General features: G+C 39.8%; 1 protein-coding gene and 1 non-coding gene across 3 annotated transcripts in view; both read left to right on the plus strand.

Annotated features, from left to right (window-relative positions):
- Positions 1-27,536, plus strand: part of TMTC1 (transmembrane O-mannosyltransferase targeting cadherins 1) — a 261,498-nt gene that overhangs the window by 128,717 nt on the left and 105,245 nt on the right. For both annotated transcript variants that reach the window (XM_046679163.1, XM_046679172.1), the window contains one exon: positions 15,301-15,490. In XM_046679163.1, coding sequence (XP_046535119.1) covers positions 15,301-15,490 — 190 coding nt within the window. The remainder of the gene's footprint in view (positions 1-15,300; positions 15,491-27,536) is intronic.
- Positions 8,974-9,137, plus strand: LOC124231326 (U1 spliceosomal RNA). Its single transcript, XR_006886492.1, has one exon. It is a non-coding gene; the product is annotated as a U1 spliceosomal RNA (small nuclear RNA).

The raw sequence follows: 27,536 nt of genomic DNA on the forward strand, positions 1-27,536 counted from the left end.
TTCCTTCTCTGTTAGATTATCTATTTTCATGTGTTTAGCTAGGAGGAAATACCCAGTCATTTTCTGCTTAACAAAAGTGAAATGAAAAATCATTGTGGTATGCTCATGAGAAACGTTTGTTAAGAAAAATTATCTAAGACATGAGAATAAGGCAAAAGATGACTGTGTGACTTTCACTGTAATGTAGAGAATTGTCTAACAAACCTAGAGGAGTGCAATTTTGGTTGACTTGCTTACATTTACTGTGGTTACAACTGTCAGCTTAGAATTTAACGTATAGAAATCTGATAGGTGTGAAGATTTCTCTTCTATTTAGTAGGAAATAAAACGTCAAATGTTACAGTTTTATGGCCTTGCAGGACATTAAGCAAATTTATGTCTAATTTGTCTATCTCATCCCTTTTCATTTTTTCATAAACTGTGAAGACCTCAGTTGTTCAAATTTAATTTATATATTTATTATATATATTCAATTTATGTGTATATTTAGTAACAGCTTTATTGAGATATAATCTGTGTGCCATACAGTTCACCTAGTTAGAGTGTACAATGCAGTGGTCTTTAGCATACTTACAGAGCTGTGCAACCATCATCACAATTTTAGAACATTTTAAGCTTCCCCAAAAGAAACCTCATATCCTTTTGCAGTCACTCCCCATTTTATTCCATTCTCCCAGCCCTGGGCAACCGTTGATCTACATTTTGTCTCTACAGAGTTAACCTCTATATATGTCTTATAAATGGAATCATAGAATATGTGATCTTTTGTGACTGGCATAAAGTTTTCGAGATTCATCCATGTCCTAACATGTGTCAGTACTTCATTCTTTTTTATTCCCCAGTGGATATGCCACTTTTTATTTTTCCATTCATCTGTTGATGGTCATTTGGGTTGTTTCTACTTTTTGATTATTATGGATAATGCTGCTATGAACATTCATGTATAATTTTTTTTGAATGTGTGTGGTTTTTTTTTTTTTGTTTTTTGTTGTTTTTTGAGGAAGGTTAACCCTGAGCTAACTACAGCCAATCCTCCTCTTTTTGCTGAGGAAGACTGACCCTGAGCTAACATCCGTGCCCATCTTCCTCTACTTTGTACATGGGACACCTACCACAGCATGGCTTTTGACAAGCGGTGCCATGTCCACACCCAGGATCCGAACTGGTGAACCCCGGGCCGCTGAAGCAGAACATGCGAACTTCACCGCTGCGCCACTGGGCTGGCCCTCAATGTGTGTTTTTATTTCTCTTTCATGTGTACCTAGGAGTGGAATTGCCCGGTCATATATGTTAACTCTATATTTCACTTTTTAGGAACTGCCAGACTATTTACCAAACCAACGGCACCATTTTTCATTTCTGTATGAGGGTTCCGGGTTTTCTCTATCCTCATCAGCACTTGTCTTTTAGACGATCTTTTTTTTTGTTTTAATTAGAGCCATACAAGTGGGTGTAAAATGGTATCTCATTGTGGTTTTGATTTGCATTTCCCTAATGGCTAATGATATTGAGCATCTTTTCATATGCATGTTGGCCATTTCTATACCTTCTTTGTAGAAATGTCTATTTGGATCCTTTGTCCAGTTTTTAATTGGATTATTTGTCTTTTTATTATTGAATTGTAACAGTTCTTTACATATTCTAGCTGTAAGTTCCTTATCAGATATATGATTTATAACCATTTTCTACCTTTCTGTAGGTTGTTCTTTCACTTTCTTGATGGTGTCTTTTGAAGCACCAAAGTTTGTGATTTTGGTGAAGTTCAATTTATCTATTTTCGCTGTTGTTGTTGCTTGTGCTTTTGGTGTCGTACCTAAGAAGGCTTTCCCTAAGTCACATCCTCTTTTAAACTGGCTTTGTCAAGTTTCTGTTCTCTTATTAATAGAGTATATAAGCCTTTAGTTTTCACTGTGTATTTGTATGAGGCTTATGTTTTTAATATATTTTAAATTGTACTTTGATGCAGTTTATATTAACAGCAATGTGGAAGCCATTTAGAATTTGACTTCTTATTCTTGACCATTGGGTATGTCAGATCACAAGGTGGATCAATACAGAATTGGGGGGGCCAGTCATCATTGTTCAGGATACTCTGGTCATGAGGCCCGAATCTTTTACCTTTCCATTTTAACCCAAACATTCAGATTGTATTAGCTGTCAGTAGTTTTCTGTGACTGATCGATAACTTTTCCCACCTGTAATTAATTGAGATTATGTGAATCAATTGAATGACGTTTCATTGCATTGTGAATGTTTCTGCTTTTGACTTGAAGAAGGGCATAATTGGAAGTTAAAGAACAGAAGAGATGTTGTATTTTGATTGCACAACTTTCTCTTGACCAGCAAGTTCCCCCAGGCCCAGCTGTCTCAACCAAATAACCTAGTCATCATGACTGACTACTACGTTTCTTTCATTCCCCTCCTCTAAGCAGTCACCCAGGCCTGTACTTTAGATCTCAATGTCTCTAGAATTTGTTCACTTATCTGCTTCCCCACTGCTACCATCTTCCTTAAGGCCCTCGTGGTCTCTCACCTGCATCCGTGAAATAGCCTTTGGTTCCCTCCTGACAGTTTGCTCTCCTCACATCCACCCTCCACATTGTTTCCAGGTGATGTTTCTCATTGGCTTAATATTTAAAAGTTCAGTGGTTTCCTGTACCTTTTTGGATAAGAGTAAGGACTTTGGCCACAGCTCTTCTCTTCAGGCTCATCTCTTGACACCTCCCTGCCTTCCTCCCTAACCTTAAACATTAGCCATCCTAACTTGCTTCACTTCCTTAAATACACCACTGCCTTGTCACCTCAGAGCCTTTTCACTTGCTGCTTTCCAGTCCTATATGCCTTTCATTCTTGAGCCATCGCTGCTTCTAGAAGATCTTGCCAGAACCTTCTTACCTCCCATCTTGGCCATATATTTTTGTTCTGTCATATTCCCTTATATTGTTATGGACTATTTGCTACTTTTTCTTTCCCGTTTAGATGTAAGCTTCTTAAGGGCAGAGACCATATCTTTTATTCCTTTGTGTCTCCAGCCGGTTATACAGTGCTGAGCCCAGGGCAGAGCGACATGGTTGTTTACCGTGTGATGGACAGATGGATGATTAAATCCACTCTCACAATGTCTCCTGCATCTATGGACATGAAACCTACATTTACCTTTCTGTCTCTAAAGGCCACTTCAGACTACCACCTCTGGATCTATCCTTGCTTTTCTCTCTGTCATTAGGACATTTTCAACTGGACATGCCTCTGTACACTCGAGTATGGAGAAAGTGTTCCTCATCTCATCATAAACCATCTCAGAATAACTCTACTCTATCATGAGAATGACTCGCAGAATGCAGTAACACGTTTAAAGATGCATGTGATTATGGAACCCCAATATTGTGTTGCGTCTTCTTCTTTGAGACTTAAAGAAAATTGGTTCAAATCTTTTCCCACATGCGGGGTGTCCATAGCCCTCCCTAGGATTTTTATGCTTCCCTAGAGCCTCATATTCTCATGGGCATCTCCCATTTCATTTTCATTTTCCTGAGAAACTTTCCATCTCACCCCTATTTTACTGCACATGGCCATTCTCATTTCCTTCTCTTGTGCCAACCAAGATACAGAGCATAGACCTTTCACCTTAATATCCCCTAAAATACTTCTCATATAAGGCTTTTGTGTTTAAGAGATTTTACCAAGATCTTGGAACAAAGGAGCAGAACTAATTGCAGAACCATGCCACAAATAATTTATGGTAGACATCACCATACTACAAAATCCTTCAACTCCTCTTCTCCTGGGGATGTTTCATTGGCTGACTTTTTTCAGCAGGTCTCCGGTCTCAGTTATTTTCTTAGGCACACCTCTTGCCCGCTATTCCCTATTCTGTCCTTCCTCCAAATTTCTGATACAAGCCTAGATTGTACAGGCCATCTCAGACTAAAATCATCTCTAAAACTAAATAATATATATATATATATATATTGCATCTAAAAATATACTGATGTCATAGTAAGCTCTGAAATAGAAATGGCTTAATGTGAGAAGGTTTAATTTTTGTTCCCAGGAAGAAGGCTGTGTATCCTGCCAGTCTCTAAGGAACCACTCTTCCTGGTGGTGACCCTGAGTTCTAAGCTGCCTGCATTTTATAGTCCTGCCATCTGGAATGGCTAAGTCAGTATAGCAGAGGAAGAGAAACCTGGAGGGGCCCATGCTTCTTACGCTGAAACTTTCAGATACATGGTACAAAAGGGGAGAGAATAGTATAATGAACTCCCGTATTTGTTCCCATCACCCAGTTTCAGCATTTATCAGCTGTGTTCAACCTTGTGTCACCAATACCCCCACTCAACTTCCAACCCCTCTCCATTTTCCTCTACTACCTCTGAACTGTTTTGAGATCCTTCCCAGATATAATATCAATTCAATTATCGTTATTTCAGTATGTAATATCTCTAAAAGGTAAGTGTCGTAGTCCATTCAGGCTGCTCTAACAAAATACCACAGACTGGATGGCTTACAAACAACAGAAATTTATTGCTCAGAGTTCTGGAGACTAGCGCCATGGTCATATTGTGGTGAGAGCCCTCTTCCTGGTTCATAGCTGGCGCCTTCTTACTGCGTCCTCACATGGCAGAGGGGGCAAGGGAGCTCTGTGGGATCTTTTTCATAAGGGCACTAATCTCATTCAAGAGGACTCCACCCTCATGACCTAATAACTTCCTCAAGGCCCCACCTCATAATACCTTCATGTTAGGGGTTAGGTTTCAACATATGAATTTGGGCAGGGGGCACAAACATTCAGACCATGCCGGTAAGGATGTCTTTTAAAAATATGGTCACCATATCTTCATGATACCCTAAAAAAACTGCCAGTGATTCCTTAATATCATCAAGTATTCATTCAACCACACACCTTATAAATGTTGTTTCAGCTTCAAGAGACCCACAGCACCTCTGCCCAGACCTGTTGGCCAGAAGTAACCATGTGCCCCAGCCGACTGTGAGGGGGCTGAGAAATGGAATCTCCTGTGTACCCTGGAGGAGGAGAATTAAACAGACTTGATGAATATATAGCTTTGTGTATGACATGGCCTATGATGGTGTTTTCTTTAAAAAAAAAAATAAAAGGAAAGAAAGAACAACAGCAACAAAAAACTAAAGATAGTTTCTCCCTGAGAGAAATTCATGTCTCCTTTTTAAATAACATGTTCTCACCCCGATGATCCACTAAACAGAACACTCAGAATCTTGGGACCCTCACAGGTCCCCATCCATTCTGTTGACCTACAACGTCTGTTTCCCAGTCCAAGCCCTACCCATTCATGAAGCCTCCGATAAGTACTAGCTCTTTCAGAAAGGTTTCCTTGATATAAAACTTATAGTGACTACTCCCCTCTTACGGCCTATATACTTAGTGATTTCCATCAGAGTGTGAATTGCTTCAGTAAGATTGCCCTTTCCTTAAAATGTAGCCAAGATCCAGTCACTGAAACGATGGGTGTTTTGACTTGGGAATGGAGCATGAGCCTGGAGCCTGTTGGTTTTGCAGTGTGAGCATTTCTCTAGGGAGCAGGTCTAGGGTAGGTGGTTGGGGTGACCTGAGGGCTGGGTGTCTTACCCTCAAGAAGAGAAGGGACCACTTCACAGAAGTAGATGGCAGAAAGTTGGGTATGAGCGTGTTCTAGAAGCAGACTTGGGGAATTGAATAATTTTGCTCATAGCTGTGTGACAGCTGTCCTGGTGACCCTTAACTTTATCTCAGAGTCTTACCAGGCTTCACCTCAGAGCCTGACACACAATAAGTCCTGAGAATATTGTTGAATGAATGACCAGTGATCCTGGTTACATGAGCACCCATGGAAAGGAGTGAGCCTTATTGAAGTCCTCTTCTGAGTGGTTTGTCACACACCTGGTGTTCCTCTCTGAACACCAGAAATGTGATTGTAATTACCACTTGCAACTTCCTCCCAACCCAATGCCGTGTCCAATGTTCTGTCTTAGAAGTCTGTAAGAGTTTGTTTACTTGTAACTGCATAAAGGCAAGGAAGTGTTTCCTTGAGAATGATGGAATTTATGCTGTGAAATATCTGGTTAACTCGCATAATTATATATACAACAAATTACAAATATGGCACAGTGTATTCATGGCATTAATTTCCAATTCCTTCTCTAGCAAGGTGGTGAAGCCCTTAGCCAGAGGTGACTAAGGGAACTCTTCTCTGTGTGGACCCATCTATCCCCGCCTCCTGTTTGTCATCTTGGCTCTGCTACTCACCACCTGTGTTGTTCACACTTCTTGTACTTGAATGTCTGGATAGCTGTGGTGTAGCTGCTGTTTATATAAATCACAAAGAATTCTCTATCATCTTCTTTGTCATTTCTCTGAAATTAGATTTTATTAAATTACTTTTTTTACAATTAAGAAAATTTTGCCCCTATATGTCCAAATCCCTCCGCCCCTCCCACCCCACATGGAATTTCTGTAAAAACAAGAGCCAGGACAGAAGTTTTCGCCAGAGGTGACAGGGAGTGAAAAGAGACAAAAACCACGTCCTAAAATAAGGGGACCAGGAAATACCAGGATAGCACTTTGGGAAATTTGAGATTGGAAAAATTTAAGATCGGATATGAGAGTGGAAAGGGGATAGAGCCAAGGATTAAGGCATGAGTTTGGAGTAGGAGTCCGGAACTGAAAAGGTAAAACTACGGACAAGCTAGTATTGGAAGAAGTGGAGGATGAGGCTGAGGGTCAGGGTGATTGTTTGATCTGTGCCGTCCACCACTGGAGCCACAAGCCACGTGAGGCTGCTGAGCACATCAAATGTGGCTGGTGTGAGCCGAGATGTGCTGTTAAGTATAAATAAAGTATACACAGGATTTCAAAGATGGAATCCTATGAGAAAAAAGAATGTAAAATAGTCCATTAATACTATAATTTTTTATCTTGATTGTATGTCAAAATCCTATTTGGAGGATATTCATTGAAACAAAATTTATTATTAATTTATCATGTTTCATTTTACTCTTTTTAAAGGTGAAGTTATGCTTACTTTTGTTCTATTTTTATTGGACAACACTGGCCTAGAACAAGCGCGGGGGTTCTTGGCTTGACTCTATGACAGAAGAAGGGAGAAGGATGGGTGGGTTGGTGAGGAGTGTATGGTGGCTGCAGCACAGTCTGCAGACTTCCCCTGCCTCTAGTTTGGGGGGTTTGTTCTAATCTGCCAATTCCTCTTTTGCTTAGCGCATTCTGAGTGGGGCGAGGGTTTTTATTGCTCTCCACCTTTTGGTGTGAAGACTAATTTAGAATGTGAGTCTTATCTGAAAAAAAAATATCCTTTAGGGTCCAAGACCATGGGTGCTTATGACACTTCTTGTAATTTACCACCCACAGTTGTGGCCTGACTGCAGCCATCCAGGGCCTTAAGATTTTACTCCAACCGGATTTCCAAAACTGCGTGGGTCTCAAAAACCCTTGGGAATCACGTTGAAGTATCAATTCTGAGGTCCAACCTCTGAAGATTCTGTTACCGTGGTTTTAGTGGATTTGCATTTGAGAAGTGATAGAATAGGTTTATGTGCAACTTGTACTGCCAGAGAATTGTCATTTAGCCCAGGATTGACTCATGTGTTTATATAAGTCTCTTTAGAAATATGATACTTCAACAATCAATCTTGTAAATCTTGGATTAAATTAAAAACAAAGGCCCAAGTTAAGTATGGCTTCTGCCTAGAGCTGGAGCCTGTAGAGGAGATAAGAGGATGTTTCCCTATTAAGACCCCTCCCTGCTGCCTAGTCATTGGTTTTCTTCTCACCAGATTTGAAGGAGACAGAACATAAAGCAGTGTATACTTGATGAAAGAAGTATTGCCTTTATAATATTGAAAATGGTTGTCTTTCAAATGCAGGAAATAGATAAAATAGTATTGTCAGCAAAAGAATATAAAGGCTCCCCATCAGCATCATGTTTTTCTTGAGAGGTGGTCCTGGATAAGCAGGTAGAATAGATCTGCTGAAATGGGTAGATGTCTTTCTGCTGTTCAGAAATACAGGCAAAGGCTTGTATTACTTTGCAGGAAAATATCAAGATATGAAATTATAAGATTAAGATGGAACTCATCTTCCCTCTAAAGAAGCTTCTTTTTCTGTCTTTCCATTTTCAGTTTTAAACAGACGCCAAACCTTAGGGTTTTTTTATGTGAGGAAGATGAGCCCTGAGCTAACATCTGTGCCAATCTTTCTCTATTTTATATGTGGGATGCCACCACAACATGGCTTGATGAGTTGTGCATAGGTCTGTACCTGGGATCTGAACCTGTGAACCCTGGGCCGCTGAAGCAGAGCATGCAAATTTAACCACTATGACGCCAGGCTGGCCTCAAAACCTTAGGTTTTGATTGTTACAGCCTTAGGGCGCTATGTCGTCCTAATATTTATAACCCTTGAAGCCCCTAACATGGAGGCTATCTCATAATAAATTCTGAACAAATTGAATTAAAATTTAAGAAAAAATACATTGTGTGTTTAAAGAGAGTTATGCAGGGGCCGACCCGGTGGTGCAGCGGTTAAATTCACACATTCCGCTTCTCAGTGGCCTGGGGTTTGCCAGTTCGGATCCAGGTGCGAACATGGCACCGCTTGGCAAAAGCCGTGCTGTGGTAGGCGTCCCACGTATAAAGTAGAGGAAGATGGGCATGGATGTTAGCTCAGGGCCAGTCTTCTTCAGCAAAAAGAGGAGGATTGGCAGTAGTTAGCTCAGGGCTAATCTTCCTCAAAAAAAAAAAAAAAAGGAAAGAGAGCTATGCAAACTGAGCTGCTCTGTTCTTATTTTAGCAACTAGAAGGGCCTTGCGTCACCGGGTCCTCCATACATGTGTTTTTTGGCATGAAACTGAAGTTATTCTGATTTTTAAAGCAGTGATTACCAAACTAGAGTGAATATCAGACTCACCTAGGGAAGCATGTTAAAATTAAAGATTTCCTATACTCACCTGGCAGGGGAGATACCACGATCATGAAGGTGGTTTTCCTAGGGCGAGGCTTATCCATTGCACTCCAGATTTGCTCACCTCTGCGATTTCCCCAAATATGGGAAACTCAACTGCATAATTTGTAGTAGTGAGGGACTGCATTCGTGCTTTCCCCTTAAAAAAAAAAAAATTAAGGATTTCCTGCTTCATGTCACAGAAATTCTGATTGAATATGTCGCAAGGTTAGGTGAGATAATCTTCATTTAACCTGCAGCCTAAGTGTTTCTGGGGCATGGTGGAGGGAGGTGTCATCCTTTTGAAACCCTCAGGTATAAACTGTGTCCTCTGTGGCTTGTGAGCTCTCTACACAGGGGGTGTTTCCATTATGTATTTTGTATTACGTTCATAGAAAAATAGCTTCTTGGGAACAAAAGAGATGATCAAAGTCATCAAGTAGAGTTTTCCTGATTAAAATGACACTATGTAATCGTAACTTAGCTAATTTGTCTTGGATCCTGGGAATGAAGGGGAGAAATACAAGGAAGAGGAAAGAGGAGGGAGTCAGGAAGAAGCTGGTGGAGGAGCAAATGTTACCTTGGACTAGGGATTATTTGTTAGAAAATACTGTTCTGGATCACTTACTGATACTTCTTGAAGAAAACTATATAATCATTTAAATCTGGATATTGCGTTTCCGTTGCAATCTTAAATCCCTGAGAAGCTGAGAAAAATTAAAAGAAGCACTTCTTTTATTTTTTGCCACGGTTGGAACATAAAGGCAAAAATTGCTTTTCATGAAGAATGAATGCCAAGCCCAAGCTTTTATTTAAGGATTCGATTTCTTGCTGTGTGGTACTCTAACAAACATTTTCATCCATGCAATCATCTGTTTACCGTGCTGGGGAGGAGATCACACACTGATTTTAAGTTAACGTCAGCCCTGCTTTAACTGTATAAAAGCTCAAGTTCATCTGGCTGCGTTGTCCAAGGAATGGGTCAGGGCCTCAGGCAGGTGCTTCTCCATGAAATATCAATGTTGGATCCACCGTATTTCCTTTCAGTTCTCTACATTAGTAAAGACATGCTAATGGAAGGCTGTGTGCTCGGTGGAGAACTCTATGTGGGGCCAGGAAACCCTATACTGTGGGCAGGCTCTGCTACGGGTTTGCTGTGGGACACTGAACAAGTCACAACCTCTTTAAGGCTATTTTTCTTATGCAAGAATGAGGGTAGTGCCCACTTCACAGAGATTTTGTTGGGATAAATAATCTTTACATGTAAATGCTTTGTAAACTAGAAAATGTCGTACATGTTGAAGGGATTTTTAATATTATTGGATGTAGTTCATTGGCAGGCAGACAAGATCTTTGTGTAGAAATTGGGAAATCGATGCCTGATGCATTGTAACCAATCGGTGCATATTTGCTCCATGGAAGCTAAACCTGTGCTTGATGAAAGTATGTGGGTTTGAAATAAAGATCTTGTTAAATGCTTTATAGAGGGAAACAGACCGTAGGTAAGAAATAAACCAAGTCTTTATTTTGCAGAAGGCATTATTTGCTTTGTTGTAGATATACCAGTAGGAAGTTGTTGCTGACAGTTTTAGATGTTGAAATTCCTTTTTTCTACTCTGACGAAGCTGTCTCTGTTAATAAGATAGCTGTATCAATGGCACATTAAAAAGGTCAGAGAGACTTAATGACATTTTGGATTCACTTTATAGTTTACCCATGGTAACAAGAGTACTCATTTCAACTGTTTCATTGCAGTTTAATGCAAAGTAAGAAAAAGTAAGCCAAGCATAGCTTTATAATGATGCTGTACGATGTGAGGGGGAGTGTCTTACTCGTACACTCCTCACTGTTTGACAGCGTGCCACGAACTAGCATGGCACTAGGTGCTGGGAGAGGGTGGGGGCCGCAAAGCAGACTCTTCCATCTGTGCCCTTCAGCTACATTCCTGGACAACTGGAAACCTAGCCAGTGTCTTTTATTGGACTATAGAAAAATGCATGGTTGCCTCAGGCCAAAAGAAAAGTATAAAATTCAAATATTTCCAGGTTTTTAAGCATTCTTTTAATGTCAGTCTAATTTCTTAAAACCCAAAAGATTCATCCATTTAATGAGCTGGGTGCTTGGGAGATAACTAAGCACAAGACACAGCCCTGTCCTCGAGGAGCTTCTGTTTTGGTGTGAAGACAGGCAGGACAGGGCAGTGTGTGACCCCGAGGCTGCGGGAGCACATCAGAGGGACACCAGCCTGGCCTAGGGAGGGAGCTAGGCCGGTGAAGGCTTGTCAGAGGAAGTGGTATCTATGTTGGACCTGAAGGATGAGGAGGAGTGGGAGTTCAGCGACCTGTGAGAATTGATTCGCAAAGATGAGGGGAACCACTGAGGTGCTGCTCTCAGGAATTTGAAATCTGAGAGTGACGCAATTGGCCGGGAAGACAAGTGACAGGTGTGTGAATACAAGAGAAGAGGAGAGGCTGGGGCAGCCCCAGTGACCCACATTCCCGCCTCAGTTATGAAAAGCATGGATGAGAAGCCCGTGAACAGAGCTGGGAAAAGGAGCAAATACAGAGAGAAGCAGGGCAGCTGTGAAGACAACCCACAGCCCAGAGAAGGTGCTACCTTCCTTTGTTGTAGCTGCTGGGTTTGGTTCCTAAGAAGCCTGGTTTCACTCTTAACTTCCTGTCATCAGATGCTTGTGGGAATTTTTAAAATAACCCTACCCTTAATTGAGCTGGTTTAATTATACCCTCAGTCCTTATAAGCCAGACGAACTTTAAAAACAAAACGCAAAGAGAAGTTGACCAGAGAGTCCTTGGATCCCTTTTCCTTTTTCATAACTGTTTGGAAATGGTCCTAACATCTCTATTCCCAGGTGCTGAAGCAGCAAGTGTTCCGTGCTGGTGATGAGCCTTGGCCCTGGAATGCCCCAAGGCAGGGCCACAGCATTGTCTGGCACCTTCTCCTCTGTGGCCGTGGAGGAGCAAGGAGATGAGGGTGGTGGACCTTCGACGGGGATTGTCTTGGGACTTTCTGCCCAGCCTTGTGTCCTGGGGATCAGATCCTGCTTCCACTCACCCCATCCTTGCCTATAGATGGTTTTCCTTGATTTCCTTTTCTTTTGTGTCTTGTTTTTGATCCACATTACCATGATGACATTCATCCATGTTGTTGCATTCATTCTCCTTGCTGAAGAGATTTCCGTTGAATGGATATACTACAATCTATGTATCCATTTTATTGTAGATGGACATCTGGGTTGTTTCCAGTTTGGAGCTGTTAAGATTAGTGCTGCCATGAACAATCTTGTGATGTCTTTTGGTAAACATAGGTATGCAGTGCAACGCTGTTGGGCATAAACAGGAGTAGGTCATGAAATTGCATTTACTCTGCTTTCATGAAACTGCCTACACTTCTCCACAGTGGTTTAATCAGTTAACACTAATGCTTCAAAGTTCCCGTTTCTCCACATCCCTCACCAATGCTTGATGCTGTATTTTTCATTTCAGACATTATAGCAGAAGTCATTTTATTATTTTTTTATATTGCATATTTTAAATTCTGTACCCTCATATGACCCATAGTCTTAACTGTTCTCAGAAAGTGTCATGCTCCTATACAATTGAAGCTATTTTTATTTTTTAGCCTTGCCTGAACTCTCTATCTGCCATCTTTTCACCTAGTTAAATTCTGTGTAGATTTTACGAGGTCATTCCTTAATCCTCCATTTTTCATTAATCTGTCATTTCTTAGAACTCCATTGAAATTTGATGTTTTTATTTCACTATTACACAACCATGTAATGTGTGTATGTGTTCTCACCACCAATGCTGTGAACTGCCCTTTTGGAGGATGGGGGCTAGATCTTATTACTCTTCAGCATCTAGAAAAATACACGGTCATTATTCAAGGTTCATTGACTCCCAGTGAGGGGCGCCTGTCTACTGAGGAGGATCACACGGGAAGTGGCTTTCTTTGGCTAGTCCTGGAGGAGGTGATAGGCAGGGGAAGAAGATGGTAATGATGATAATAAGCAGGTTATGCCTGCAAAGGCCTGTCATTGCTGGCACACAGTGAGGCTGTGGCGACCCATCAATGGTAATTTAGGAATTGTGAGGATGAACGTAGGGGACAGCCTAGGGGCAGGACAGGACAGATACTAAAACTCAGACAGAGGTAGAGTCAGGGCAGGGTTGGTGCTCCATGATGGTGTAAAGGTGGTTTGCACGGAGGCTGTGTGTTGACTAATATTGACAGTGTTAGCTGATGCCCGTCCTGAGAGGACACGATGTGTGTACAGAGGCCCCAATGTCCTGTATTTATGAAACGGTGGAGGATTTTGTAGATGAAAGAAAAAGAAGGATCCGTTGAGCAGTAACATTTTTATATAAAACAAGCAAGTACTGTACGTTTCTGCTTGCTGTGCATGATTTTTTCATATGTACCTGTCGTAGGCATCTTTCTAGGACAAGGGAATATGTTAGGCTCATGTTATTTCTTAGCTGAAAAGGTATTTTCAAAGGCAGAGCACAGAATCTATGTATATTTTTGCACTTAAAAATGTCTTATTTTTTCTTGATAAAAATGAAGATTTAGCTTTAAAGAGCCATACAGTTTCATTAGGTGCCATTTGCATCATGACCCTTCCTCCCTCAGCTACATCCTCCCTGTCCCTTTCACGTATTTGCATGTGAAACCTCTTCAGACTTTTCTGACTTATCAATGAAAATACATGACTCATTTGATCAAGCTGAACTCCTGGCTGTCCATGCCATATATTCCATTTTGTTGGCAAGATATTCTAGTGGCTTTCCTCCTGTTAGCAGAATTCATGATAGAAAATTGGTAAATAATTCATTTTGGTTTTGCTGCTGCATTAAAAAAGAGAACCCATTTACCACTTTTGTCCTCCCCTTACCCCTTTTTCCCTCTAGTAACCACCCATCTGTTCTCTGTATTTATGTGTGTCTCTGTTGTTGTTTTATCTTCTACTTATGAGTGAAATCATTTGTCTTTCTCTCTCTGACTTATTTCACTTAGCATAATACCCTGAAGGTCCATCCATGTTATCACAAATGGTAAGATTTCATCTCTTTTTTATGGCTGAGTAGTATTCCACTGTATATACATACCACGTCTTTATCCATTCATCCCTTGATGGATACTTAGGTTGCTTTCATGTCTTGGCTATTGTAAATAATGCTACAGTGAACATAGGGGTGCATATATCTTTTTGAATTATTGATTTCATATTCTTTGGATAAATATCCAGTAGTGGAGTGGCTAGATCATATGGTAGTTCTATTTTTAATTTTTCGAGGAACCTCTATACTGTTTTCCAGAGTGGCTGCACCAGTTTACATTCCCACCAGCAGTATACGGGGGTTCCCCTTTTCTCCACATCCTCTCCAGCACTTGTTATTTCTTGTCTTTTTAATAATAGACATTCTGACGGGCGTAAGGTGATATCTCATTGTGGTTTTCATTTGCATTTCCGTAATAATTAATGATGTTGAACATCTTTTCATGTGCCTGTTGGCCATCTGTATATCTTCTTTGGAAAAATATGTGTTCAGATACTCTGCCCAGTTTTTGATGGGTTTATTTGTTTTTTTAGTTGTTGAGTTGTATGAGTTCTTTGTTTATTTTGGATATTAACCCCTTATCCAATATATGATTTCAAATATCTTTTCCCAATTTTTAGATCATCTTTTCATTTTTTTGATGATTTCCTTTCCTGTGCAGAAGCTTTTAAGTTTGATGTAGTCCCACTTGTATATTTTTTCTTTGGTTTCCCTTGCCTAGGGAGTCATGGTATTCAAAATGACACCACTACCACTGATGTTCAAGAGCATACTGCCTATGTTTTCTTCTACGAGTTTTATGATTTCGGGTCTTACAGTTAAGTCTTTAATCCACTTTGAGTTAATTGTTGTGTATGGTATAAGATAGTGGTCTACTTTCATTCTTTTGCATGTGGCAACAGGGCAACATTTCTGGCATATACTTTCATCACGCTTTTCCTTCATAGCATTTATCTTAGGTTGTCATGTATTTATTTATATGATCATTTTTAAATCTACCTCATGGAAACTGACATAGTTCACCATTGAAATACCAGCACCTACCACAGTGACTAGAGCCAGTAGATACATTCCAAAATGATCAATTTAATGACTAAACGAATGAATGGTTTTCCATCTTACTTGTCTTTTCCTGTAAGATAACATTGACAGAATAGAAATGCTATTTAATAGAAACATGGTGAAGGAATGTTTGCAAAGTGTCATGGATCTTGAGTTGTGTTTCAGTGGTTCTTCTTTTCTTTGTAGATTCCTCACCTATTCCTACCTCTTGGCCTTCAACGTGTGGCTTCTGCTTGCACCTGTTACCCTGTGCTATGACTGGCAGGTCGGCAGCATCCCTCTGGTCGAGACCATATGGGACGTGCGGAACTTAGCCACCATCCTTCTGGCAGTTGTGATGACCTTATTGAGCCTTCATTGTTTAGCAGCCTTCAAGGTAATTTTCTTAAAAGTCAAATGAACTGTCTGCGTTTGAAAAGAGATACTCTATACTCAATAATGCTTTTTTTCCAACAGGAGGTCTGGGTCTAAATTGAACCTACTCTTTTGTCTAAAAAACTTTATTTAAAATTTTCCTGATGGGGGCTGGCCCGGTGGCGCAGCGGTTAAGTTCACACATTCCACTTCTCGGCAGCCCGGGGTTTGCTGGTTCAGATCCCGGGTGTGGACATGGCACCGCTTGGCACACCATGCTGTGGTAGGCATCCCACAGATAAAATAGAGGAAGATGTGCGTGGATGTTAGCTTAGGGCCAGTCTTCCTCAGCAAAAACAGAGGAGGATTGGCAGTAGTTAGCTCAGGGCTAATCTTCCTCAAAAAAAAAAAATTTCCTGATAGGTAATATATATTTTAAAGACCTTAGTGGAGTTACAGACCATGGCCACCTTAATTATATGATTTCTTTTACTGTTTCTGTCAACCCTGTAGAAATTGGAGCTGAAGTTCATCTTTGCAAACAAGAAGTTGTTTTCTGCTGTAGTTGGCTAATTTTTAAAGTAATTTGTTTTCATGTAATGATAAATGAAATAATGATAATATATTCACAAGTGCTTAAAATATGGTTAAGACTCTACTTCCACTAGCGACTGCCTGCCTGAGTTGGTTAGCTTATTCTCAGTCCAAAAAAAAAAAAAAAACATGGTAGAAGTGTGAAACTGGAAAAAATTATTAAATGTAACCATTTCACAAATGATGAAAGAGAGCAAAGAACTTGAAAATGTTTAGTTGTGAAAAACTGCTACTGCATTGGGTAAGATGCTTCCTACCTGAAGCTCTTACCATCCGCCCAGATCTGGTGGTAAAAGCCCACAGGTTTACTGGCTAGACATGGCTGATTTGGTCCAGAAGAGCAGCAGAGCAGCGAGAAATTTAAGGGGGAAGATTTTGGAAGCAAGAGTGCTATTGAAGGGCTGAGATAACATACTGTCCACGCATTCATGGCTGACTGCTAAGGAGCAACATGTGCCCTTGGGGTTTTCTAGGGAACACAAGCAAAACTGAAAGCCTGGGGAGACTTATTTGTTGCAAGTTTGAAGAAATTCTTCAACCCACACATAGGTCCCGCGGCAGAGGATGGAAGCATCGCTGACTTGAGTTGTCTATATATAGCCTCAGTTCAAATCATTGGCTGATTATGAAACTATGCAGACTCGAGAGAGATCCCCAGAGATCCAGGCAAAAGAAAAAAAAACGCTGAGCAAAAATTTCAGCTCTCTGCAGAGAAACAGATTTTTCAGTTTGAGTCTAGGCAAGTTCATCATATATTAAAACAGGAAAGCGAGCAAATTTCAAAAGAACCAAATAGAATCAGAGTCACTACAGTGTTATGACATACAATGCCTAGTTTTTAATCAGAATGGACAGGTAAAGAAACAAGAGAGAGAGATCCAAACTCAGGGAAAAAAATAGTCAATAGAAGATGGAGTAGAATTGAGATTCCAGAGCCAAACTCACACTTACGTCATCAATTGATTTTTCACAAAGTTGCCAAGGTAATTCAATGGAGAAAGGATAGTCTTTTTTAAAAAGATACTGAAATAACGGAATATCTATAAGGAAAAAGTGTACATTGACTCTTACCTCATACTGTACACTTAGAAGTTAATTCTATATAACTACATAAAAACATTAAATAACACAAAAAATTCCAAAAGAAAACAGGAGAAAAGCTTTGTGAACTTGGGTTAAGAAAAGATTTCGTAGAGACACAGGAAGTACAAATTATGTAAGAAAAAATTGGTAAATTAGATATCATCAAGATTAAAAATTTTGCTCATCAAAAGGTAATTTTAATTAATTTGAGAGGCCAGCCACAAGTTGGGAGAAAATATTTGCAAAACATATATCTGCAAAGGACTTGTATCTGGGATATTTAAAGAGCTATTAACACTCAATCATAAGAAGACGAATAACATTAAAAATGGGCAAAAGATTTAAATAGACACTTCACAAAAGAAGATATAGGAAGGTTAATAAACACATGAAAAGATGCTCAGCATCATTAGGCATTAGGGTAATTCAAATTACAGCCACAAGGAGATACTACTACACACTTGCTAGAATGACTGTAATTAAAGATTCACAATAGGAGGTGTTGGCCAGAATTGTGAAGCAACTGGAAGCCTCAGACATTGCTGCTGGGAATGGAAAATGGCTCAGCCACTTTGGAAAAATTCTGTAGTTTCTTAAAAAGCTAAACAGAAAAAAGTATTTATATTCCTCAGTATCTACTGAAGAGAGATAGAAACTTACGTCCACACACAAGTCTTGTATGTAAATGTTTATAGAAGCTTTATTCATCGTAGCTGGAAAATGGAAACAACTAATGACCTCAACTTGTAAATGGAAAAACTTAACGTGGTAAATTATTCAGAAATTTAAAGGAGGAAACTACTGGTACATAAAACAGCATAGATGAAACTGAGTCACAGTGTGCTAAGTGAGAGAAGGCAGACAGAAGACTATGCACTGTGTGATTCCATTCATATGAAATTCTAGAAAAGGCAGCATTATAGTGACAGACAACATGTGGGGATGGAGATTGACTGTAAAGACACCTGAGGGAACTTTTTGAGGTAGTTAATGCTTTTAAAAATTTGATTGTGGTGGTGGTTGCGGAACTATACACATTTATGAAAACTCACCAAAATGTACACGTAAAATGGGTGGATTCTTTTGTATGTGAACTGCATCTCAATAAAAATTTATTAAAAAAAGGTTAAGTGTTACAAATAGATTAAAGGCTGGAATGAATACCGAACTGAAATTTGAATATAAAACACAATATGTGATCCTGAAAATTTGATGAAAAGAATTTTTGAATGATTAAAGCTTTTTTTATTGAAGTGAAATTCACAAACATACAATTGACTATTTTAAAGTGTACAATTTAGTGGTACTTAGTGTGTTCACAATGTTGTGTAACTACCAGTTCTGTCTAATTTCAAAGCTTTTTCATCACCTCATAAAAACACCTCCTAACCAATAAGTCATCACTCCTGCCTCTTCCCTCCCCCACTTGCTGATAACCTTTAATCTGCCTTCTGTCTCTATGGATTTGCCTACTCTGCATATATTATATAAAAGGAATTATATGGCTTTTAGTGTCTGAGTTCTTTCACGTAGCATAATATTTTTGAAGTTCTCCCAAGTTGTAGCATGTATCAATACTTCGTTCCTTTTTATGGCTGAATACTATTCCATTGGATGTATATACCACAACTGTTTATCCATTCATTCATTGATGGACATTGGGTTGTTTCCACCTTTTGGCTGTTATGAATAATGCTACTATACACATTATTGTAAAAGTCTCTGCATGGACATATGTTTTCATTTCTTTTGGGTATATACCTAGGAGTGAAATTGCTGAGTCATATGGTAATTGTATGTTTAACTTTTTGAAGAACTATTTTCCACAGTGGCTGCACCATTTTACATTCCTACCGGGAACGTACAAGGGATTCCATTTCCTTACATTTTTGCCAACACTTATTATTTTTCATTATTTTGTTTAAAGCCATCCTAGTGGGTGTGAAGAAGTATCTCATTGTGATTTTGATTTGCGTTTCCTTGACAACCAGTGCTGAACGTCTTTTCATATGCTTATTGGCCATCTGTATGTTTTCTTTGGAGAAATGTCTATTCAAAAGTCCTTTTCTCATTTTTTAATTAGGTTGTCTTTTTTGTTGTTGAGTTATAAGAGTTCTTTATGTATTTAGGATATTAAATGCCGAACAGATAGATGATTTGAAACTATTTTTCCCCATTCTTTGTGTTATCTTTTCATATTCTTGATATTGTCCTTTAATGCACAGAAGTTTTTAATTTAATGAAGCCCAATTTATTTATTTATTTTTTTTTTTTTAATTTTTTTTTTTAAGATTTTATTTTTCCTTTTTCTCCCCAAAGCCCCCCGGTACATAGTTGTATATTCTTCATTGTGGGTCCTTCTAGTTGTGGCATGTGGGACGCTGCCTCAGCGTGGTCTGATGAGCAGTGCCATGTCCGCGCCCAGGATTCGAACCAACGAAACACTGGGCCGCCTGCAGCGGAGCGCGCGAACTTAACCACTCGGCCACGGGGCCAGCCCCGAAGCCCAATTTATTTTTGTATTTTGTTGTTCATTGATTTTGGTGTCAAATCTAATAATCCATTGCCAAATCCAAGTCATGAAGATTTACGACTACGTTTTCTTTGAAGAGTTTTATAGTTTTAGCTTTTATTTAGGTCGTTGATCCATTTTGAGTTAATTTTTCTATATGGCATAGAGTAGAAGTCCAACTTCATTCTTTTGCATGTGGTTATCCAGTTGTCTCTGCACCATTTTTTGAAGAAACCATTCCTTTCCCCAAACAGCTTATTTTAAAGTAATCTTCTCATTAATCTTTTTGTAAATCAATTTTATGAAGGGAGAATGATATGACTAACCATCCTCAAGAGACTCTGGCATGCTAATGAGTTACATAAACTTAAGCTCAAATTTCTTTTTCTTGGTAAGACCTACCATAACTACCCTATTTAAAATACAATCACATACTTTCCACTCTACTTTTTATCTCCCTTTCACTTTTTAACTTTTCTTCACTATACTTCAAGTTTCTAAAATGCTATATCATTTGGTAATTTTATGCAACGCCTGTTTCCTCCGGCTAGGAGGTAAGCCCCATGAGGACAGAGATTACTTTTTTCTATTTCGTTCCCTTCCTTATTTCTAGCCTCAAGAGCTTGCTGTGTCCAATATTTATTACCTACATTTTATTGTTTGCCACTCAGGATATGTCATCTAATGAATAAAACTATAGAAAGTTAGTTTCTCTGCTCAATTAGATTTTGGTATGCAGAAACTGTTTTTTGGTAAATTATCTAAAGCCTATACAAGGACTGTACTCAATAGCAGTATGAAATGTTTGGGGGTCAGTATGATGTTTGTTTTATTAGGATCTGGCCTTCGCTCATGGTTGGGCATGCCTGCTGTATTGTAATTGATCTGCAGTGCAGTAGAGCACTGGATTGGTATGTCACTACAAGTGTTTCTTGACTCCCTCCCAACTAGTTAAAGGGAGTGGGGAGTCCCCACAGGCTGTCATCTTCATCAGGTGTGTTAAATATGGACCTTCATGATGGCAGCCGACCCTGCTCATGGGCAAACCTTGGCCCTCCCCAGAGTGTCTTTAATAACATGATGAATGAATGGAAACTTCCTCCCTAGAAGGCTGTTAATCCTTTTCTTTCATGGAGTTTGCTCCAAAATCACTTTAATGCATCAGGGAAAGAATTAGCAAAGCATTCCAGTTGTGGTGATAGGAAAATTTAGCTTTGCTGTAGTGGCTTTCATCTTGAAAATCCTTTGCAAAGATTAACTAAAGCCTTGGCAATTCCTGGAGGCCACTTGCGCTTTCTACATTTGTTTTCTTTCAGAGTTTGGAGACGGAGGTTTGGCGTCAAACTCATGTTTGTGTGGCCTTGCCTCTCTGTTCTTGATCTGCTTAAACACTAGAAGGTCTCAAAAGTCAGATTTTGCTGCTAGTCAGAAACCTCTGGCAGTGGGGACAGCCCTGTGTTTTCTGTGAGATGATTAGTTACTAAGGACTTAATCTTCAGGGTTCTGACTCCAAGACAATAAACAAGTAGGATTAAGCTTTTGTGAAAATAGAGGTCCTGCTTTATGGACCTTCTTCTGTGCTAAAAAGGACGAGTAGATGAAATGTTTGTCATAATGTCAGCAAAATAAATACAGCTCTGTTCACCTAGAATATTTCCAAATGGTATATGCACTATATTGGTAAGTGTTGGATTGAAATTATTTTGTAATCCCTGGCTAAGTCCTTAAATTTTGAGATAGTGAGACCATACAATACATTGTCAGGAAAAAAAATTATTGGATAAACAAGTATAGACATTGAGTCCATGGAATCATGGAAAATATTTCTTTTATTTTCCCCTTTGATTGATTCTCAGTCATACAAAAGCCACTCTGGTTTGTATTCAGGGGAGACTATGTTGCCTTTAGCCTCACTGCTCCTTCCTCTTTTATGCTCTAATTTTGTGTGAGTGCCTGCTGTTAATGGCTGGGACTAGAACAGTGAATAAATGAAGGTCTTGTCTACGTGGCGCTTACACTTCAACACTTAAAATGTGTTGTTATAGACCAAGTGTTGATAAGGGCTGTGAAGAGGTCAGGGCTGGCCTCACAGGTGTTAGGACATTTCAGCAGACATGAAGGAAGTGAAGGAGTGAGCACATGACTATTGGAGAAGAGTATTTCAGGTATAAGGAAAGCAGATGCTAAGACCCTAAGACAGAGAAGTACAGGGGTGTTCACAGAACAGTAAGGAAACTGAAACTGACGTGGCTGACGCAGAGTGGGCCAAGGGTAGAGACAGCTGAAATGATGTCAAAGAGATGGTGGAGTGTGTGTGTGTGTGTGTGTGTGGGTACAGGATCAAACCTAGCTCTTTTAAGCCTCTGCCTACTTTTCCCCACTCCTGCCAATGCTTCTTCCTCTTGGCTTCTGGCTCTCTTGGCAGTCAGGTGGTTGTGTCTGGTTTTCTTGTTGATATGGCCAGGCCATGGAGGGGAACAAGACTGGGGAAAAAATTCAGGTCCTTCCAAGAATTTACATGCTTATGTGTGTGTCTGTGGAGGGTAGGGGGTGGGGATTCAAAGAAAAGGGCAGCCTTAGAGTTAATAAAGGATCTACAAAAGACATACACATCTTTCTTTTGCTAATATTAACCTTTTTTGAGGGGCCATAATCTTGGGGCAATATATGTGCCTACAATCTTTGTTTCTCCTCCAATTTACCAAAACCTTCTTCTGTCATCCGACCTTGTTATCAACCAGGGCACTGGAAGAGGGGGACATAATCTATCCTGTTACAGTTGCATTTACACTTACTTGAATTCTTCTGGAAATTATTTTGACCTTACAAAGCTACAAATTAACACGTGTAAAAAGTAAAACAGCAGGTGTGTTATTTTTCAGTCCTTGCCCACTCCTCAAATCCCATCCTCCGTAGGCCTCCTTTGAACATTTGTTCTTGTACATTTTTACACTTACTGAAAACGAAAACAAATTCTTTTTTGTAAAAGTAAGTTAGACACCATTATAAATTGCAGGCTCCTCCAGGCCACTTCCACATCCAGTTGGAGTGTCCCTGGAGGAAAGCAACTCAAAGAATGGATGTTTGACTTTTGACAAGATCTTATCCAGGCTTGAGTGAAAGAACTAGGACACAGCATCTAAGACTTTCCTGTCTCTAGAAATCACTGCAGGATGAATTTAGAGATTGTTTCCAGTTTGTCCCATTTTCATGGCATAAGAAATTTAAGACTTCAATGAGTAGTTTATTATTTATCATAGAAGAGCTCACTTGCATCTTTGAGAAGTTAAATGTAGAATTGTGTCTTTCTGTGCTGCTCCTTCATTTCCTCCTCCTATTCACACCCTTTATTCACTAGAAATAAATTTGATCTTATATCACATAATGTAGGGAACAATCTAGAAATTCATTATTGGATTGAATTTTTTTAACAATGAATTTTTATTTTATTTTGAGAAAGATTAGCCCTGAGCTAACATCTGCCACGAATCCTCCTCTTTTTGCTGAGGAAGACTGGCCCTGAGCTAATATCCATGCCCATCTTCCTCTACTTTATATGTGGGATGCCTGCCACAGCATGGTTTGACAAGAAACATGTAGGTCTGCACTTGGGATCCGGACTGGGGAATCCTGGGCCGCCAGAGCGGAACGTGCGAACTTAACCCCTGTGCTACTGGGCTGGCCCCAACAGTGAATTTTAAAGTGAACTAATTTGCTGTCACTCTTTGTGATGAGGATAATCACTCTGTTGGAATGTACATACAGTAGAGATGAAGAGTATTTAAGCCATGAAGGCTGATTATTCCATTCTTTTCGGAGAATAGTGAATATGTATCTACCAGGAAAACCACAGGCTAAAAAGGTACTTGGGATTTGGTTGATGACTCTTACAGACTGTCTGTCAGACTGTTGACTTGCAATAAAAAGTGGAAAGTAGCCGGTCTCATTTGGATTGTTTAGAGGAGTTGATACTGTTGGTCCTGCTCTTTATAGTTGCCCTTTTCCCATGTCTTCTAATGTGATTTCCCTGCCTTACAGAGGAAGCACCACTGAATTATATTTAAGAGTAATTTATTTGGCATTGGTTCTTTATTACATACTCACAGGATGTCTTGAGATATTAAGATGTTTTATACCTTTTATAATCTTGTGGAATATCTGTAAAAGTAAAACTTGAGGGAAAAAGAGAAGGGTTAATGATTTTTACTAATTTTACCTGACTTTCCTAATAACGACCTCAACAATGAGATGTCTTTTGAGAATGGATATTACAGTGGAGGTCCCCTCCCCCAAGTATGGGGCTTTAAAGGTTGGTTTTTTTTTTTTTTTAAAAGATTTTGGTTTTCCTTTTTCTCCCCAAAGCCCCCCGGTACATAGTTGTGTATTTTTAGTTGTGAGTCCTTCTAGTTGTGGCATGTGGGATGCCGCCTCAGCATGGCTTGATGAGCGGTGGCATCTCTGTGCTCAGGATTTGAACCAGTGAACCCCTGGGCCACCGAAGCAGAGCTCGTGAACTTAACCACTCGGCCATGGGGCCATCCCTAAAGGTTTGTTTTTTTCATTTTTAGTAGGGGTCACAGTTGTGTACCAGTCTGTCTATCCACAGGTAGTCTTCCACATCATTCCCTTGAAACCACAAATCGTAGGCCACCTCTCTGTGCCCTAGAAAACAAGCCAAATTCTCAGGTCTGCGTGGGGATGAATCTGCAGCCTGACCAATGGAGGTGTCTACCAGTGACAACTTGCTGGAAATGGAGGGGAGGGGTGGGGATGATACGTGTACTGCCTCCATTAGGGAGGTGGCTGCCTTCGTCTCAGAGATCTCCCTTCATGCCTGTTCTCAGCCTTGCTCTCGACTAACCTCCCTGCTGGTCCGGATCACAACCCGCATCAATATACTCAACAAAAGAGCAGCCAGATGTCTGATGGACAAACAGAAACTGCCAGCCTTAGGTCTCTCTTTCATTAAAACCCCCGTGCATCTCAACGAGGAGGTAAAACTAGAATGAGAGCCACTCTTGGAAAGTGATTATTTGTTCATTGACATTCTTACCTCATTCCAAAAAGGACTTGGAGCAGCTTAGGGAATAAATACAGGACAAGGGGATAGAACAGGAGATGGCAAACTTTTTTTTTTTTTTTGCACAGAACCAGATAGTAAATATTTGCAGCTTTGCTGCTCATACACAGCTATTCAACTATTGAGCTCCACCATTGTAGCATAAATTAGCTGACCCGTGGATAGGACACTGTACTACTGTAGACCCTTATGGTTGAACTGAATGTGATTTCAGATTTCTGGAAATTATTTTGCATTTAGCTCAGCCAGATAATAGGTTATGGTATTATTGTGGCATATGGATCACTATGGAGTACATCTTTTAAATTCCAAAATAGTCTTTATGAAACCTGGTAAAATAAGCATCAAGTTTTACTATAGCAAATGGTAAAATAAAATTGAATTTGGGGAGTGAAAATTGCCTTTAATGGTGAATGGTTCTATGCCGATGCTGATTTTTCTTTTTCCTCCTGGCCTACATTTCTCTTTTCAGTTCCCATTCTCTGCAAGCACCGCATTCTCTATTTTCTATTCTCGGTGCATGAAAATTCTCCTCATACACTTACAGGTCCAAGCTTGCTAGTCCATTTACAACCAGTTTGCCCTGCTTTGGGACCATTGTAGTCACTGATAGAAGAGGCCCTGATGATGTCTTCCCCATGACCACCAGTGCCATGGGAGCAGCTATGGTCTGGGATCCTCTCAGTCCCGGCTTCAACCAGCCCAGCTGATCCAGCCTCTTATCACTGCTCTCAGCTGACTTCTCCACCTGTCACCTCTTTACCTATGGTGACAGCGTCCTGCTACTTGGCTCACAGTTTTCCAGGTCAGTAGCTGTATTCAACTTTGGCCCTTAGACCATGCTCCAAAACTGAGATTTTTGTTTTCATCGTTTTACTGATGAGAGTTGGAAAATGAACTTACTGCTTCATCAGATGCAGTGTTGGAAAACAGAGAAGTTAGGTTTCTACCTCTTTTTAAGATGGAACATATTTGAAGATCCATTGCTTTTATGTCAATGCTTTGCTATATGTGATACAAATTGTGACTTATGTTCTGTCACTATAATGTCATTTGGTGGTCTACTTTAAGTTCATGACTACCAGCCTCAAGTGGCAGCCAGTTCCCTCCCTGTTGGAGGGAACTGTAGTGTGCGTGTGGGGGAGCATTGCCCTAGGTTCCAGATCAAGTCTGGGTGGTAGGAGGAGAGGAGGCTGTGGACTGGAATGATTAGCACTGACCTGGGTGTGAGTCCAGGCCCTGCCACTTATCAGCTCTGAGCTCACCTCATTCGGCCTTGTTCTCATACCATAGTGTACGGTCGTTATGAGGTTGAACCAGGGCAAGCCATGTGAGACACTCATCACAGCAGCCAGCACGTGGGAAGCCTTGAGTACCTGTCAGCTATCTTTGTAGTCTTTGTGTCATCATCATTATTATCACCATCATCATGAAATTGTCACAGCTCAAAGTCAAGAGCACAATAAGGGCTCCTGTTTTCCATTCTGGAGGAATAACAGACTTGAAAAAACATAATCCAGTTGACTGCCTATTTTGATTTTATATATTTCAATATGCAATCATGCTTTACATGATCAAAAAATATTTGTAATGCTGCTGAAGATTAATCCTACCCCCACTGCAACCTCTCTTTATTCCCCACCCTAGATAACAGGGGTTAAATTCTTGACCTGAGAGCTAGTGGTAGTAACATATTTTCAGGTTTTTAATGCTTAAGCATATTGGAGTTTGGAAGTAGGTATATTCAAGTGTAACAGAAGGGCAGAATCCTAACATAAAACTACTGTTAGTAAAAAAGTGAAGAAAATAGTGACAAATATCAGTGACTTATTTACAAACAAACATTGGAGTTATCACCTAAACCTCCAAACTATAGAAATATTATAGATGTCTTTAAAGGTATTTGAAATTAGCAAAATAGGCAAGATAGAAGAAAGGAATCATTTTCTTTTATTTTTGTTGTTCTGAAAACCTCTTACTATCATTGGTGGATTTCTCCATTCCGCTCAGTGGTGAGTGTTGGAACAAAAGAGGCACTAGAAATGCAATTTTTTATTCAGTGGCTACCTGAAAATCAGCGACCCTTGAGCAAAATCTTCCTGAGGCGTTTCTTTTTGTCCATTATTAATAGAGTACCTGTGAAGTCCTTCTCCCTGTGCTAGATCTGAACCTTAGACAAATCCTTCTTCCTCCTCTTGTATGTAATACACAATTCAATTGTACCTGGTGTTCTGTTTGGCTTTTAATTTAAGCCTGGTTGGAGTTTTTCCACATGATTAAATGGATTTGTTTTATTTTTTGCCTTCACAGGGCAATTTCATTTTCACGAGTCACACTCTTTAATAAGAAAATGATACCCACCCCTCTGAGGTTTATACCATGGTTGGAAGACCCAGTGGATTTATTAACAGAAGAATTAGATAGTTGCATAATGGCAAAAGGAGTTTTAAGACATCAGTAACAGCGTTCTTTCTTTTTCATGATTGTATGTTTTATGATTCTCAGCAAGATTTCATAGTGTATCTTATTATTTGCTTTTACTCAGAATAATTGACACCTTTTGAGTGATAATCTTACTTTTTAACACTTTTTATTTCTCTTAACTTAATGACTCATACTCTCATAAAAGCAGCTCATCGCCACTTAGCCTGAAAATACTCGATTGTTTTTAAACTCTTGAAAAAGGTCAAAAGACATCTTTGTAACTCCTGGAGCCATTCTGGCCTTTCTATTTCCATTTGAAACATGAAATTTCTGTTTAAAAGAGCACAGCTTTTCCCATCTTATTCTAAGAAAACC

Source organism: Equus quagga, chromosome 1 (assembly GCF_021613505.1).
Source record: "Equus quagga isolate Etosha38 chromosome 1, UCLA_HA_Equagga_1.0, whole genome shotgun sequence".
Classification (NCBI taxonomy): Eukaryota; Metazoa; Chordata; class Mammalia; order Perissodactyla; family Equidae; genus Equus; species Equus quagga.